Source organism: Asparagus officinalis, chromosome 6 (genome assembly GCF_001876935.1).
Source record: "Asparagus officinalis chromosome 6, Aspof.V1, whole genome shotgun sequence".
NCBI classification, from domain to species: domain Eukaryota; kingdom Viridiplantae; phylum Streptophyta; class Magnoliopsida; order Asparagales; family Asparagaceae; genus Asparagus; species Asparagus officinalis.
The window spans coordinates 42291450-42310093 of record NC_033799.1 but is presented as its reverse complement, the minus strand read 5'-3'; the positions used below and the strand labels follow the sequence as shown (position 1 = coordinate 42310093).

At 33.2% G+C, this 18644-nt stretch overlaps 1 protein-coding gene across 1 annotated transcript; it reads left to right on the top strand.

Annotated features, from left to right (window-relative positions):
• LOC109844727 (serine/threonine-protein phosphatase 5) lies at positions 311–16188 on the top strand. The gene is made up of 13 exons (XM_020413840.1): positions 311–423; positions 509–621; positions 3072–3241; positions 3384–3455; positions 5140–5290; positions 5768–5876; positions 6033–6150; positions 8989–9136; positions 10925–11173; positions 12917–13042; positions 13112–13212; positions 15642–15716; positions 15820–16188. Exons 2-13 carry the CDS (start codon positions 549–551, stop codon positions 15877–15879), a joined length of 1452 nt encoding a protein of 483 aa, XP_020269429.1. The 5' UTR covers positions 311–423; positions 509–548; the 3' UTR covers positions 15880–16188.

The following is an 18644-nucleotide window of genomic DNA, read 5'->3' as shown; positions in this document are numbered from 1 at the left end:
AAGGTCGTTTTTTATAAATAAAAGCTGAAATGGGACGGTTTTGAAAATTTGTCCCCTAAATTTTTGGTCATTCTCTTATCAAATTATATATGTTGAAAGTTCCAATGAGAAATAGTAAAAGGTCAGGAGGTTTTGTGAGATGCCCTAAAGTTTAAGGATTATGTGAGATAAACAACCCTAGAGGGGCTATGTCCAAAATTTTCTAAAGTTTAGGGGTTTTGTGAAATTAACCCGTTAAGTGAATCACAACTGCAAACACTTGTCAAGTTTAGTAGGGTTTCAATCTCGAACACTCCTCAAGTTTCTGTAGTTCTGTAGCCCCCTTCTCCTCTTAGATCGCAGCCGCACCCGCCGCCGCTCGAATCGCCGACGACAGCCGGAAATTTCTCCTTCGCCGAGTCCAAAAGCCTCTCTCTTAATAACGTAAGCAACATATTTTTTTCTCAAGATTTTTCATGTAAAAGTCGACCCAGTTTGGGCTCTAAGTTTGTGCAATTTGATTATACAGAGTTATATTCTGAAGCTGTGGATTCGCACAACTAGATATTATGGATGGAACTGCAAATTCAAAATTTGATCGTGCAGAAGAGCTTAAAACCTCCGCAAATGAAGCATTTAAGGGTAAAATTTTGATTTTTTTGAGTATTTTTTAATGTTATTTGCTTCAATTTTTACAAACAGAGTTACTTCAAGATTTCAAAATTTACAAGTTGTGAAATATTGGGTTGCACTGATAGTTAAAATTTTTGCGGAGTCTGTTTTTAAATATGGGTTTGCGTAACTTCTATCTTAAGATTTCAAAATTTGACCTTGTGAAATATTGGATTGTACTGATAAAGTTTTTGCTGAGTCGGAGTGTTTGAACTTTGAATATGGAGTAGCTTAACTTCTTTTGTGTAGTACATATAATTTACTTCCTATGCTGCAGTTTTCTAATCTGTTTGGAGTACTTTGTATTCGAAATTGTACCATGTATGTTAGTCTTGACTACGAAGCACAAATGCTCGAAGGCTTGAACCTTATAAATTGAACAATCTAGTTGATGTTTGGAATATCTTTATTAGTTATAGTTTCTGTATGGGGTAGTTTGGAATTGGGACCTACTTGAGTTTACCTATTTATAAATAATTTCCGAAGTGTGAGTTAACATCTTAATCCAACATACTCAAACCAATTCCAGATTCTTTGTTTTGTTTTTTATGGTTATAGAATCATAGATATAGCTGTTTTAATGTTTGAAGTCAATTGGTAGCGATATATATTGACTGTATCATATCATGCTTTAAGCATATGCTGATCATCTCCGGATGAGATTGAATGAATATTATCAATATTAAGAATTATTACGAATGACAAACATATGTTGACATTGCTAATAGCTTTTAGAGTACCAAAATTTATTTATTATATTCTAGTGGGAAAATGAAGCAATGGAATAATGAACATAATCTAGGTAACATGGACATGGCATTTTGGATGCCATGTCCATGTCCAACATGTGTTGGATACAAACTCTCCATGGATACATCATGAACACGTGGTTCAAAGAAAACCTGATTTCTCCATTACTTATACCCTAAGCTAGTTTATCTGGTAATATCAGGTTCAAAACCAATTGGTTTTTTAACCTGAAAACTAAAACCCATTACGTAAATATTTGCAAAACACCCATCGTATTATCCCATGCAGTCAAAACTAAACTTTTGTTATTAAACCTTATTATTTGATTTAACTTGATTCTTAATTGTTATAGATAATAGAAAGAAACAGACAACTGTTATTGGTATTTTAATTCGTTATTTGATCATGTATATACATACATACATACAACTGTGAACCAAAACCGTGACTGGTACATTTAGGATGAGATGATAGTATGTTTTAAGGTATATGCTATGGTGTCATGGAAAAATGGTGATATCTATCACTCAAATTTAAAGATGCGTCAAAAATAACTTGGATTGTTCTATGATAATCATTGCCTTGGAGATAAACAATTGGGAGGTCTTCAATCACACACAAGGACAATGCAGAACTAAGAAGAGCACGTGATAACTACATGGTTCGACCAAACCTGGTTTCCATGCACAGGGAGAGAACCACAGAGTTTATTGTTTGTTTTGATTATGGGAGATCTTCCCACCTTTCTCTTCTTCAGCTTTTACTTTTTTTCTTTCTTTATCGGCTTCCCAAAAATTTGACAAGTTATGTAATATCAAAACATCTAATGTACTATAGAGAAAGGAAAAACTTGACGAAACTCAGCAAATTAGTTTGAAAAGAGAAACTTTATGTTACTCGTTATGGATAGTAGCTCATCCAATCAAGAAACAATTTTTAGATTAGGATAACGCCTGTAAGGAAGGGGAGATTTTTTTATGGAACCAATCCAGTCAAGTAGCAATTTTTAGACTAAGGATTTTTTACATCTTTTCATACAGATTTACTTTTTCATTATAGATGAATGGTATAAGAGAAATAGCCAAATGAAAGTACATACCCAATACGGAGCAAAACTTGCTAATTTATGGTTGCACCTAAGCTCTGATTATTTGGTCTTCTGGCTTTTGAATCATAGAGGGCAAATAAAATTTTCTTTTGTCTTTTTCCAACAAGTTCACTACTTCAGTAGAGCAGTGTCTTTCATGTATGTTTGAGAAATCGCTTTCAGATGTAACCAAATAACTTATACTTGGATATTATGGAGACAAACTTTAAAAACTGGCCATATGATGTTGAATTCTCAATAGATTTGGAGGCAAAATTTGATGACCATTTCGCCTTAAGTCTTAACTACATTGGAAGATTGGTACCTTTTAACGTGTAGGAAATAATAATGAAATAAGAACTGCCATTAGCATGTAGCTAAGAGCAATTCTTAAATCCAAATTATTGTGTGCATTTAGATATTATATAATAATAGATGTTTAAAGTTTACAAAAAATGTGCATTTAGATATTATATAATGATAGATAATTAAAGTTTACAAAAAAAAAGATGTTTAAAGTTTATTAGAAAATTTTCTGAATTTTTTAATATGTTCTGATTATTTGAATACGTGATCTTTGCAGCGAACAAATTTTCTCAAGCCATTGATTTATATACTCAAGCTATAGAACTAAATAGCCTAAATGCTGTTTACTGGGCAAATCGTGCATTTTCACACACTAAGCTTGAGGAATATGGCAGTGCTATTCAGGATGCAAGTAAGGCCATCGAAATTGATCCCCGGTACTCGAAGGTGAGACACTTCATGTGCTTTTTATCTGCACTCATGCATAGTCAATTTTGTGAGCGCTGAGCTTACTGCATTCTTATGCATATTTAAGTTGTAAGTATTTTGTTTAAGTTCCTCATTCATATGTTTTCTGCTTTTTCTGTAGGGTTACTACCGGCGTGGTGCAGCATATCTTGCCATGGGAAAGTTTAAAGAAGCTCTAAAAGATTTTCAACAGGCATGTTCATTTGCGATATTTGATTTTTTTTAAAAATGAATTATATATTGTATATAAATCGTATAATATCAAAAAGAAAGATTGATTAATTGCTCTATTCATTCTATGATGGAATTTCTGAATGATACAACTTTTTCAATTACTATAATGGTGTAGGGTACTAGCATCTCTGCTGACTTGCATTTAACCAAGGACCTAAGGTCCTAAACCTATCCACCAACCCACCCTTTAGTAGCATATGACTTCCCACTCCAGTACACACACAAATCCCTCCACCCTGCTCACCACATGTGAGTACGTGAAAAGAGGATAAAGAAAGCACAGGAAAAAGATTTTACAAGTGGAAGTTATCACTTATCATGGTCACAGCTGAATCCCTGTAGCAAGATTCAGAGACAAAATGCAATGAACTAGTTGCTCTTATATATAAATGATATAACCAAAACAAAGAGAAGGGAAAATGAAAAAAATATAGGAAAAGAAAAGAGGTGACGGATAGGAGGACGCTTCCGGAAAAAAAAACAAAAAAAACTCAAACTACTGAAAGCTATAGTATAGCATGCTAATATAATATAATACAATACAATATAATATTATATTAATATAAAATTTTTATTGTGTTATAAATACAAACATGCAACATGATACTTGAAGCACTATGTAGAATGCAAATGAAAGAGTAGGCTTAACCAGTTTGGCATGTGCATGTGGAGAAAGAGATGCATGTATATCTGAAACTTAAAACTAAAGGTTATTATACTAGATATTTCTATCTTTTCAGGAAGCAGAAAGCAAATCACCATAATTAAAGACATGATTGCAAATGCAATTGTGATATAGTTTCAAACTCTAAACTTCATATTATACTGCAAGTATCAAAACCACAGAGAAATCTATCAGCAAGGAAGGAGGGGGAAAAACAAAACTAAACACTAAAGTTTGATTCATCAAAATAGTTAATTGAATCAAACAGTCAATACTGATCTTCTTTTATTGCCTGTGTTGTTATGTTTGGGGGCTCAGATACACAACTACAAGAACTGGGCTAGGGGAGTGAATGTAGATACTTCTGATATTTCATTTCCTCTTTATTCAATAATATGCCGAGTCTTGAACAAAAACTTCAATTGCAAGTTTACTCTATTATAACCCCATCTAATTAAATACTAAACAGTGAGGAAACTAGAATCTTGTATTTGAATTTTCTACATGGACATATGCTAATGTTGATAATATTTCATGGCTACATCATCCAAATGAGGACATATTCAAATGCTATGTGCCATCTTAGATGCTGCTCTATTTTTTAAGCATTCAAGCAAGTAGTTGGATAGGCTCTCTTTTTCTGTCTGAGATTATAGAAACATGGATGAGCAATTTCTCACCATCTAGCAGACTTGCCGAGCTTCCACTCTCCTCATGGTAATATAGTTTCCTAATTTTAAAAGATGGATGGCACTTATGCTTTCTAGTTTTTACCATTGAAGTAACCTTCTGACACCTGTTTAGATTCAGCCAGCTTCCGGTCCTCATTGTCTTTCCTAATTTTTTTAAAGATGAATGGTGCTTGTGCTTTCTGCCATTGAATTAACATTATATTAGGAATTTGATTCTAAAAACATGGATAATCTGTCATGGATTATTTGTTGTATTTTAGTTTTAAGTGTATTTTCATATGTTGTAGGTAAAAAGAATTTGCCCAAATGATCCAGATGCTACTAAGAAGTTGAAGGAGTGTGAAAAAGCTGTCCAAAAGATCCGATTTGAAGAAGCAATTGCTGTTAATGATTCCTCTAGGCGCTCAGTTGCTGAGTCTATTGATTTTCATTGCATTGGTACTTTCTACATTCATTAATAACTTATTTCCAATGTATTTTTCTAGCAACTTTTGCTTTTCCTTCTTTCTGTGGCTCCGGTTCAGTTCTCTTTGAAGACTATTGTTAATTTTAGCAACTAGGAGTCAATATTCTTCAAACATTATATATAAAAAAGAAATGGCCTTTTCCCTTCAATTCTCATGCTGAAATCAGCAGCAAAGATTCAGGGGGGCTGGTTTGTGGATGAGATGCGGGTAATTGATATGAGAATGTTGAAATGGTTGAGGAAAAATAATTAGTAATGAGTTGGTTCACAGGAAACTAGAAGTAATATCAAATGAAGATATGATGAAGGAGAATCATTTTAGGTACTTAGGGCATGGAGAGCAGAAACCAACTGCTTGCTGTTTTCTCTTTTTTTTAATTTATTTATTTTTTCCTTTCTCTCAGAAGTGTCATTTACAAGAGTACTGAACTGTTAGAACTTTTTTACAGATGTGGAGCCGCAATATACCGGTGCAAGAATAGACGGTGAAGTTGTAACGCTGGATTTTGTTAAGAAAATGATGGTTGATTTTAAGAACCAAAAGTTTTTACACAAAAGGTGCTTCTTGCAAGTAATTGTCGATAATTAATTGAAAAATAAAATAAAAAAAATAAAATCATACTAATGAAAAAAATCGTCTTTGTGCTTTTTATTTTTTTTCTTCTCCTTCTTTTCCTCTGCCACTAATTGATTCCATAAACTGCTGGGTTGTAGGTATGCCTACCAAATTGTTTTACAAGCAAGGGAAATGCTACGGGCTATGCCTTCCCTTGTTGATATCACAGTAAATGATGGCAGTCATTTGACAGTTTGTGGTGATGTGCATGGCCAGGTAAGGAGATTGAAGTAGGAAATCTGATTTATTTTTATAAAATAATTGTAGAGTTTTCTCTCTTGAGAAATTATGCTCTTTTTGTTCATTGTTTCAATTCTATAACTCGCTGATGTTATCTTTTTTGGGGTTTTCCTCATAAAAGATTACATGATGCAACTATTGCTACAAATTTCAAGATTTATGTATTATGTTACCTGGGTACTTCTATTTGGAAGTCATACCCGTACCCAAACTTCTTGGACACTTCTTGAATATATGCATATGTTTGTTCGAGTGTATACTCAATTATATGCTACATGTTTTAATTTAAAACACTCATACACTTCTTGGACGTATATTCTATACTTCACATCTATTTGTAATATATTATTAATCTCATGTAAATGAAAAAACAATATTGATCTTATGTAAATTATTAATTTAATACTTATAAATAATTATACATAAAATACATATTTATAGTTGTGTCCCCGAACCCTATCATTACAGATTTCTCATGTCCCGGACCCCTACCCATGCAACTTAGTTTACGTATTATAATTGGCTTGTACGCCTACCAGAAAAATATAATTGCATCTATACAAGCGTTCTAGCTTATTTTCTACAAGAGCTTGTAGATTTTGTAACGATCTTATAATTTGATTGTTATTTATCAAATCTTGTGTTCTGGATTCCAAATTGTGCTGCATGTTTGCATTATAAAGTACTTACTCTAGTTGCCAAGTAAAACACAAAGTACTTTCTTACACACCTGGAGTGTCAATTAAATAGCACTGTTAAATATCAGACTATTTGCCTCTCAACAATTGTGTAAGATCAGACTTTGTCTGCTTATGAAAAAAACAATCTTTTCTATTCCTCTTTACTCCCCCTAGCAGGAGGATCAGTTGAATAACACTGTGTCATATCTGAACGTTTGCTTTTCAATATTTGTTTTCCTTAGAATCTGAATGTTTCCTTTTCAATATTTGTTTTCCTTAGACAATAGTTGATGTATATGGGTGTTGATGATGTTGTTGACATAACAACATGGAGTTCAAAGTTGGAGCGTGTTCAGTATCGCAGGAATATACTCAAATCATGTTATTAATAAGTACTTTTTTATGCTATTTGAGTGCTCTTGGTCAATCTTTGAAATGTCTACTTATGTGCGGTGAGCATAATCAATACTTTGATCTCAAACTAGTCTTCTATCTTGATTCTCAACACAAAGTAATATGGTACTATCACCACTGTCTCTGCTGATCTCCTCCATTATCACGATGCCTCTATCTCAATCGGAACAATGGACCAATTATGAACCTTTTTACCCAGTCTATCTTAGTTTGCACTCTACGGGCATGCAATTGATTGTAGTTTATGTTGATATTATTCAATTTAACTTGGTAGCAAACTATATCAGTTGGATTCTATGAAGCAAGTAGTTACTGTCATGGCTATGGTTGGGTTGCAGTATGTTAATGGCTTCCTTGAAGCAAAGATACAAGCTAGCTGGGTGCTAGCATATATGAAAGTTCAAGAGTGTACATGACAACATAGATCCTTGTATGCTCTTGGAGGTTTTTCCTGTGAATCTCTATTCTTCATTTCCCTTATTGTTTTATGAGTTAAGACTGTCATATAGTTGAGGGCCTTGGGGCCATGACAGGAAATTTTTTATTATTATGAATATTGGGCTATTTAACTAAATCTTTGATCTTCTTTTCATAGTTTTTACATAAACATGTCAATCATTTTAGTTTATTCCATTTGAAGAGTTGTGCATTACTATTCTAAAATGTTTTTATAGTATCACTCATGTATTCATGCTTTTATATATTTGCATGTAATAGTTCGGTTCTTGCCTAACGTACTCTTGGCACACTCATGTTTTGTTTTCTATTTCCTTCTCTTGAGTATGTTATTTCCGTTTTGATCTTTGATCTTCTTTTCATAGCTTTTCAAAATCATGACGATCATTTTAGTTTATTCTATTTGATGAATTGTGCATTACCATCAATGTATTAAATATCGGCCGATATATCGCTATATCAGCTGATATATCGGATTAAGGACCTTACTGCAACAATATTTATGCCTCATACCGTTTTCCGCTTTTTGGGATTGTTTTCGATATATTGGTCTGTATTGGAAATTTTGGTCGATATATCCCTTCGAAGATTTTGGCAAAATCGGGTTGTTTTTTTAATTTGATTGTGGTTTTGGGTTTGGGTCGGATTTGGGTTCTCAAACCTAAACCCACAATCAGATTAAAACAACCTAAACCCGAACTTACAATCAGATTAAAACAACAAAGCCTAAACCCGAACACACCAAAGTCGTAAAAGCCACAATACGTCTCTCGAGTCTCTCCACCGTCAGCTCTCCCAAACCCTAATCATATATCGTGATTCAAATTCTTATGTTTCGAATTCACTAGTATTCAATGTTATATTATATCATCCGAAATGGCAACCTGATATTTTTACATATCCTTGGTATATCTCCGATTCTGCAATCCGATATGGATTTTGGCCATCCAATATTTATTTGATATATGATATTTAATACATTGATTACCCTTCAAAATATTTATTTGGTATCACACACAGATTCATGCAGTTATGAATTTGTACATAGTAGTTAGGTTCTTGCCTAACATACTCTTGGCACACTAAAGATTTGTCATTCATGTTCATTCTCTTTAGTATATTGTTCCAATTTAAGTTAAAACTGTGATCCATTAACACATATATACTCATATGTTACATGTGTAAGTGTAAATATGTCTCATTTGTGGTTTGGTTTGTATTCAAAATATTTGAACTGAGTTTATCTGCATTTGCATATTTGCAGTACTATGATCTGTTGAACATTTTTGAACTTAATGGACTTCCCTCAGAAGATAATCCATATCTCTTCAATGGGGACTTTGTTGACAGAGGATCTTTCTCACTTGAAGTCATTCTCACACTATTTGCATTTAAATGCATGTCTCCATCAGGTATAACCTTCTTATTATCATGATTTTTTATGTGTCATATTTAATGCAATTACTACCATGTAAACTGTTAATATTTTGGTTAATATTGGCATGGAAATTTAAATTGCCCTAACTTAAGGTGGGGCCTGCCTAAGACCTAGATGAGAAGGCAGGGAGTTACTTACAGATACAGTAGTCATCAAGCCAGTTCAATATAGGAATTTTTATATCTGTTGGTGTATAGTACCTATTCTTTTTTGTGTGAGCATTCTCTTGTAATGTGGTCAACTGAAGCTGGGTACTATTTTCCAGTAAATTATGACTAGTATTTGTGGTGGAGTCATGCATTATCATGTATTACTTTCCTAAAAGAATCAAAAACTTTTCATTGCATTTGCAATTATTATGGATTTTCTTTCTGCTAGTTATTATTAACCTCTGGAAATTTTTGGTTTGTGCTTCTGCCTTGAGCTTCTTGATCTCTTGTTTCAGCTTAGGGCATGTTTGGCATTTTTAGATTATAATCCACTTGGGTAACTAGGTCATAATCCATTTATAGATCAAGCCAAGGTAACATTTGGGTGTTTGGAAAGAGGATGGTTTGTAATCCATGTGTTTTTTGTTAAAATGAAAAAATAATCCGCTAAAAATGTGGTTGCCAAACATGCAAAAGTGGACTATTTTCCAAAAACAGATTATAATCCACTTTGGCTAAGTCGCCTAACATGCTCTTATCATGTAATTATGATTAAAAATCTTGGATGTCGAATTGTAACTTATTATGATTCTACTCGACTCTCAGAACTTCCACCTTTACTATTGTAATGCTAAACCCTGGAGTTATTTGCAATTTTGTACCCTTCACCTTTTTGCCTCGATGCCTGATGTGGCTTTTTGTTTTGGGGAGTTTTTGTTTCTTTTCTTTTTCCTTTTTTTTTTTTTTTGGGGGGGGGGGGGGGTTCGGGAGTTAATCATATTACTAAGTTTGCATCTGAAATTATCATTTTATTGGAAACTAATGGGGTCTAATTTTTGCACATATCCTTCAGATGGTTTAAAATTCAATTCTGAAAAACCCTTATCTAACTGATTATATCATACAGCGTGGTATTTACCACTCAGAAAATATATTACAAGACAAGGACATGCTTCCAATTTTATGCTTCTCTTAGATACTTCTTAGAAAGGTAGTGTTTTTACCAATACACCATGTATATCTTTCTATTTATTGACATTTATCTAGTCATTTTTAAAAGATAAGACACACACATACTAAAATTTTGCTTTAGTTACTATTACTTGTCAGAAAATCGTAATTTAGTTTTAGTTACTCTTACATTGTAGAAAAATCTTATTAGCCTAAAGCTTAAGTTAATAGGTTGTAGGCTAACAATGCATGTCATTCAACCATCTTGAGTCCTTGACATTTAGCACTCTCTTATGCCGGCCTTTGAGCTAGGTGAGGTCTTCAGCATAAGCATGACTTTCTTGGGAGTATAGAATACATGTGATAGCACATTTATAAATTGTCGATTCTTAGCTTGAGGCCAGGTAACTTTTGAAACATGGTTTTGATACTATGTTAACTAATGACCGTACCCAAAAGCTAAACTGATGCCCGGTGTAACAGTTTGCTCAAGTAAATATTAGCTCACCTTTGGGAGTTCATTTTAATGTAGATTGATATGCTTGCTCATGTTCTCACTCCCAGTCTTTTATTTAACCAAATGATGTTACATATTGGTATTAGTGTAATACTGGACCCTAGCGTTTTTCTCTTAGGTTGTTGTAACTGTATACTTTTTTCAGCTATGTACCTTGCGAGAGGAAACCATGAAAGCAAGAGCATGAATAAGATCTATGGGTTTGAGGGAGAAGTCAGGTCTAAGTTGAGTGAAACATTTGTTGAGCTCTTTGCAGAAGTATTTTGCTGTTTGCCTTTGGCTCATGTCATAAATGACAAGGTGTTTGTAGTCCATGGTGGGTTATTCAGCATTGATGGAGTTAAGCTCTCTGACATTCGAGCAATCGATCGTTTCTGTGAGCCTCCTGAGGAAGGTATAGTCTGTATTCTTATTTGATTAATTAGTTGATAATTTGCTGTTTTAGTTTTCTTGTATTCTATTTAAAAGAAATTCCTTATTCTGTTGCTATATCCATCCAATGTGGAGCACCTAAATTGCAAGAAAGGAAAAAAAAGTGTATTGACTAATTGATTTTCTAAGTTATTTAAGTATATGTAGTATTTCCTTATATGACCACTCTTAAAGTCCCTAACCATTGCACCAAAACTCGGAAGTTGTGGTGAAAATTGAGGGTTATATTTTTATATTCCAACAACCCCAACATGTCAATGATTAATTAATGGATGAAAAGCTGGACTTATGGAGCGGTATCATTATTTTTAAAATCTGCACTAGAAGTTCATGGCCAGTAGAATTTGAACCTGGCTTGCTCTGATACCATCTTAAAGTCCTTAACCATTACACGAAAACTCGTATTTTTGTTGAAGATTGAGAGTTATATTTTTATAATGTAACAACATCTTTTTTCATGATTTATCTGGTACCTAACTTGCACTGGGAACTTTGATTATCCATCTTTATACTACTCTATAATGAGAGTATGCTTGGCGGATGTCATCCCTGACTTGGCGTAACATGTTCAAAAGGAATTATTGGTTGAGTAAAAAACTATTGGTTGAGAAAAATGCGTAAGGACCGTTTAATGAGCCATGCAATTAGTAACATAGTTGCAAGAAATTTATTCAATATTAATAAATGGTATCGTCAATCATTTTTTTATATATACCCTTTTTGAAATCAAATTCCGAAATGGACCAACAGTATTTTCATTTTTGCAGAAACTTAAGCCATCACCAGAACCATATAATAACCTTCTGGTTGCTAGGACAAAATCCGATACGATACAAGTGCTATCTATCATTATTGTCTGATATCTTGGCTTGCGAGCCAATATAGACATACCGCCACAAGTTTACTATGAACTTGAAATGAATTAAGCATATACCTTATTCATCTCACATGTCGTTTCACCTGTTCCATGATGCAAAGGGAACAGAGATACGGTAATACCATTCAGTTCTATAGTCGCATACATTGTTCTTCTTTAAGATTTTTTTAAAATATTATTTTAGTGGAATCATGATTTAGGTTAACAAGTTAAATGATCCTTATACCTGTTAGTTACTTGGAGCTTCTAGTCTTTATCCTTAAAAGTGAACTTTTACAATGTGTTAAACTGTATCATTACTGCTATAAGCTAAAGAAAATGCGTCCGTTTATATATTTAAGTTCATATTCATATGTTTCCTCTGGCTACATAGCTTTCTCCCAGTTATGTAACAGTATAATCCATAAATGTGGTCGGTGGTCAAATAACCAGTAGATATGGGTTATGGAATAACAATAGTCTTTGTTGCCGTTTCGCTTCTTTTTTGCTCATCGTCATCCTCTTCATTGTTAAGTATTTATTTTGTCATTGACTTTGAAATATTATTAACTCCTAACATATGATTGACTTAAGCGTTGATGGAGTTTGTTACAACCATTAATTACAAGTCATCATATGTAAATGTCAAAAATGTTGCTACTTGTTATTATGCATTATATCATCTCTTAATCTACACTTTATCAGTTTTTTATTTTCTGTTTTTGAAAAATATTTTTCTGAAACTTGTCTTATTTTTCATATTCCACTGCATAATTATACATTGTAGTGTGATTTCCTACCTACTTTTTTGCTATAGTTCTTTATGTGCAAATTTTCAACAATTGGCAGGTTTGATGTGTGAATTGCTTTGGAGTGACCCACAACCTCAACTTGGAAGGGGCCCCAGTAAGAGGGGTGTAGGTCTTTCATTTGGTGAAGATGTGACAAAGAGATTTCTACAAGAAAACAATCTGGGTAATTTCTCGTCTTATTATTATCTTGTATTTTTGGATTCTGCTCTTACATGCTTTATTCTTGCCACAGATCTTGTTGTCCGATCGCATGAGGTGAAGGATGAAGGCTATGAAATTGAGCATGGTGGGAAGCTTATAACTGTCTTTTCTGCTCCAAACTATTGCGATCAGGTAGTTAAATATGTTACAAGTATCTCTGCTTGAAATGGTCTGGAAATGATAGCACTTATATATGAAAATGGGCTGCAGATTTCATTTCTTTTAAGCCTGTATTTCTAATAAAAAATTGTCAACCAACCGAAGGAGAAGTGTGATCCACTGAAATCTCTTAGATTATAGTTGTGTAATGGATCCTGTGTGAAATGGAATTCCATTCTGTTGGGATGGGTTGTTAGAGTAATATCGGATGTTTCAAAGGGTTTTTAGGACAATAGAATATGTTTATTAAAAATGAATTTTGCTCCATTTAATTCTATTGGGATGGGTTGTTAGAGTTATATCGGACGTTTCAAAGGGTTTTTTAGGACAGGAGAATATGTTCATTAAAATTGAATTTTGGTCCCATTCGGCAAAAGATCATTTTTTGCATTATTGCACTCATTTAAGGCATGCCGTGTATGCTTCATTAGGCTATTTAGCTTCAATATCTATGGGTGCCATCCGTAGTGCTCCATCTGGAACGATACTCTCAATCTTGTCACATTTACAATATACTACCCCATACAACAAAGGATATTTCTGAAAAAGTGGCATCAATTTATTTATTTATGTCTTGGCTAAAGTAATAAGTGTTTCTATGTCAACCTCTTGGTATAAGTCAACCAACAGTTGTGACCTGTCTTGCCATTTCAATTTTAAATGTTTGATAACGCTCTCAGTTTGGAATTGATTTTTCGTTTGTACTCTGTACATTTTATACATCAGGTACATGACTTAATAGCTGTTCTTCGCTCTTTTATTTTGTAATCATGCTGTTACATCTTTTATCAGTTTTGATCAATTGTTCTTAACTCTTGCATCCCTTTGAGGAGTACAAGGCCTCTGACCCTGAGATAAAGTTTTAGGCTTGCATTGAATTTCACTTCCATTTGATTCATTATAATGTTGGAGATATTGAACCTTTTAATCAACATGGAGTAGAGAAATGAACAAATAAAGTCCTTTCCCAATTTTAATGGTATATGTTGTGTACAAATGTTTAAGTACAAGTTTTCCGAATATTCCAAATGAGAAAAATCTATCCTGTGAAGATTCTCTTTTTAAGTCATCAGATTGGTGCTAAAGTCTGCTGTATGTCAAACTCATTATGTTGACTGTAGTTTGTCATGTTTTGTCTGGTAATTGTTGGGACAGGTTGTGATCTAAAGTTTGTATTGTCTTTCAAGAATTGTCAACTGATTTTAAGTTTTTAGTGCACTACTGATTGAGAATTGTTTTAGTTACATCACAAAAAAAAATTGTTTTGTATAAAACAACTCTTCACATTATTCTTTGCGGATAACATATTGTTTTCAGGTCTGCTAGATATCTCAAATTTTGAACTTTAGCAGATGAGTTTCTTCGCAGCGCAATGATTACACTGGACATGCCTAATGATTTTCTCTTTCCTCTCGTATAACAAATTATCTTAAGACTTAGAGGAGTTGACCTCTTGGCGACAGCCTAAGGCTAAGACAGGAATGCATATGTTATTGAATTTGATGAGGAATTTGATCCTCTTATTTCTTGAACCGAGAGATCCATGAATCAGGATCTTGATGCATATAGATACAAATGGTCCAATGGGAGCAAGAACATTTCATTTCTGGATAGAAGAGCCATTTTCAAGTAGTGTTCGATCGATTACGTATTAATCAATATTTGATTGATTGGTCCTAGGCTATCGACAAACAAGATTTGTTTAAGTCATTTCGTTTCTTTTTGTCCAAGTCACTTCCCTTTTTCTTTGTGAGTATCGGGAATACCCCCATTCATAGGTCCGAGATCCATGTCTATGAATTGAAAGGTCCAAATGGTCAACCCTGCAATCAATTGTTAGAATCAATAGGTGTTCAAAGCGTTCATTTGAATAAATTGAAACCCTTCTTATTGGATGATCATGATACTTCCTAAAGACCAAAATTCTTGATCTATGGAGGAACAATATTACCATTTTTGTTCAAATTACTGCTTATAATATGGGGAACAAGTGTAATAGTGTTCTTGAGTTAATTTAATTTTGATCTAGCTATACCATAGGTAACCACTTTTATGTTTTTAGTCATGAGGCAGTGCTTTAGTTTTAGTTTTTTTTTTTGTGGTGTGTGTGTGTGTGGNTTGAGAAGATATAGAGAATGTTATATGCTCACTTAAAAAAACGGTTCATAAATAATTATGAATGGAATAGATTGGCTTTTAAACCTTCAATTAGGACATTTAAAATTTTATGTTTGTTATAATAAGAACGACAATTCTGATATTTTATGTTTGCTACCGTTTTCACCATGCTATAAGCTATTTCTGTCTGTCTCTGACATTCATATGCTCATGTTTCAATCCCTACATCTTGTTAGTAAGTTAATGACAATCTGATATATATCTTCAATGTGTCACCTCTGCAGATGGGCAACAAGGGTGCATTTATTCGTTTTAAAGCCCCTGAATTGAAGCCAGACATCGTTTCCTTCTCTTCAGTGGTGAGTGTTGATTTAATGTGCAAATTATATTTCAAGTCACTTTGACTTGCTTGCTTTTTATACTGATCTGTTTTCTTGTTACTATAAAAATTAAAACTTGCAGCCACACCCTGATGTTAAGCCGATGGCATATGCAAACAATTTCCTCCGAATGTTTTCCTGATCCTGGTGAAATATTACTCCAACTCTACGTTGGATAATTGTATAATGCTAATCAGCAGCAATTGTAGAAGGCATTTTCATTTTGGCAGTTAAATGCAAGTGAAGTAATCTTTTAATCTATTATAATCTGGCTGCCTGCTCCTGATTTTTTTTTTTAAAATCTGCTATTTTTTATAGTCAAGGTCTTAGCTGAAAATTTAGTTCATTTATTAACTGGCGTTGAAGATTGTACTCTTACCCCCTGAGTTTGCTCCTTTGAGCATTTTGTGTCCAAACTGTAATTAATGGAAAAACATAATTTCACTCTCTATTCCTTTCTGAAATCTCTGTCATATGCATGATTTCAGTCTCTTTATTTTCCTGGAATTTCGGTCATAAATTGTGCTGTGTTTGTCATTCCCTTGTAAAATGCAAGTCGTAGCAAGTGTTGTGTGCGTTCTTTCTTGTAGAGATTGTCTTTTTGGTTTTGTGAGTTTTTGCTACCTTGATGGTTTTCTCTGTGTTTCTCTAATTATATCAAACTAGTCGTGAACACCGTGCAAAGCATGACATATCTTTTTCCCCCCAATGTAGTAATTCCAATTTTTAAATGCTACAGTATTTTTAAAGTTTTTGAAGTTTTACAGTTTATAAAAAATGCTACAATATTCTTGTGTGCTATAGTGATATTTTTCAAAAAATTGCTACAGTATTTATTTCCTGTTTGTTACAGTTGTACTGCTACAGTAATTGCTACTTTACCGTTTACTACTGTATGAATAGTGAATCTTAGATTCTCTCATTTGTATAAAGGAGTAGAAAAACGTTGAAAGTCGTCATCCTTTAGTTAAGTAGGAACATTAAAGGATAGATGTAGAGGTTGCAACCGTGGCTAGATATATTTTGGCTATTGTAGCTGTTTTTTCGTCACGGCAATTAGGGCATCAAAGGATTGGATGTAGGAGTTGCAATCGTAGTTAGATATATTTTGGCTGTTGTAACTATTTGTTTCACTGCAAATAATAAATATAACAATAACTGCAGTTGTAAAATAACCTATATAGTTGACTTAACAAATATCTCGTGCATACACTGTAATCTTTTGAGCGGTAAAAACAGATTTGGTTTGTTTCAAAGTTTTGTTATAAATGAACATTTGATGATCAGATGAATTGAATATACATTTGAGTAGTTCTATTCATTGTTTACAAGTCAAATGTTTACAACAAAAAATTTTTGTTTGCTTTTTGTGATTTTGGGAACGTGGATCAATGGAAGGATTGTGCCATGAGAAATCCTTGTATAACACGAGCATAGTGTTAGAATTCATGTGGTGAGGGTCCCGCTATATCTTAAAAAATACACAACCGAATAGAAAAAAAATCTAGAAGAATAAAAAATATATAAAAAAAGAACGAAAATATTTAAAATACTCTCTAAAGAAATACTAATACCTTTAGTTTTAAATGCAATATTAATTATTAGTGTGATCCATATATATCTTCAACATTATCATTTTCTTTTGAAAAAAAGAATTTTTGGAAAAATCGCTTTTCAAAACTAACTTTTCATTCTATCTTCCTACAAACCCAACAAAACGAACTTTAGAAACATAAGGATTCTTTAGATTTCTCACATTGTAATAAGTTTAAAATACAAATCTTAGGGGCTGTATGGTTGCAAAGTTTGTTTTTTTTTTTAAGGAAAACAGGTGGAAACATAAAAAATGTGATGTCAATGTTAAACTTTTCCGAGATAAACAGCCCTTATCACATCTGTGTTCTCTCCACGAATACAAACCTTACAAGGAACATCCTCTTCTAACATGACACTGAAAAATTCTAAATTATCACTCTATTTTCTCCATGAATGACATGAAATACTTTACTTATTTCTATCTAACTTACGTGCGTGCTAGTAGAACTTGTACTACTACTGCACGAGTTTGTTTATTCATACCTTTTATGGGAATTGTAATTTTGCATTGAAAATGAGACACACAAGTTTAAAATCATGAAGTTTTATCCGAGCATTGCTATGAGAATCCAAAAATAGGACATATTACATAGAACAATTGACATGGCATCATCGCTTGTCCATCTTCTATTCAGCATTAAATGTAATAAGGAAAAGAACACTTTTGAGATATTTATTCCGCCCCCCAAAAAAAAACTTGTTACTTCCCCAAATTTCGCACTCACAGTCACCACATCCTTCTCCGGTGATCTATGCCATCACCATCAACTTGTTCGGTTTTTTCATATAGGAATCAGACTCGAGATCTTGAAAAGCCATACTAGAACTTCTCAACCATCCGGATCACTATGCTTCCCTCGATTCCATTTTTAGTTGTCCATTATTCACTTGACATTTCTATTACCTTCAATTCAATGCTATCACTGTCTCTTTTTTACTTTTTTTGAATTCTTCATTTTGTCTATGGACTTAATATTAATTTGATTAGTTTTTTTCGATCTAATTAAATTCAGGAGTAAGTATGTGAACTGATAAATTTATTGCCTTTCTTTAACTTAGCTTAGACAAATGAAAAAGAGAAACAATGAGAGGGAAAAAAGGTTAATCGAATAGCAATATATAATTTGGAGAGATGACTCCGATCCAATGTCTTCAGAGAAAAGGGCTCGGGGAATGAAAAGTTATTGATGGTACCTATAACTATTTTAATTTTCCAAACTTACCCTTACTCCTCTAATTGTTGACAGCCTAGAAAATTGAAAAGAATATTAAAATTAATCCACACTAGCTACCCCTTGTGATTGTCTTTTT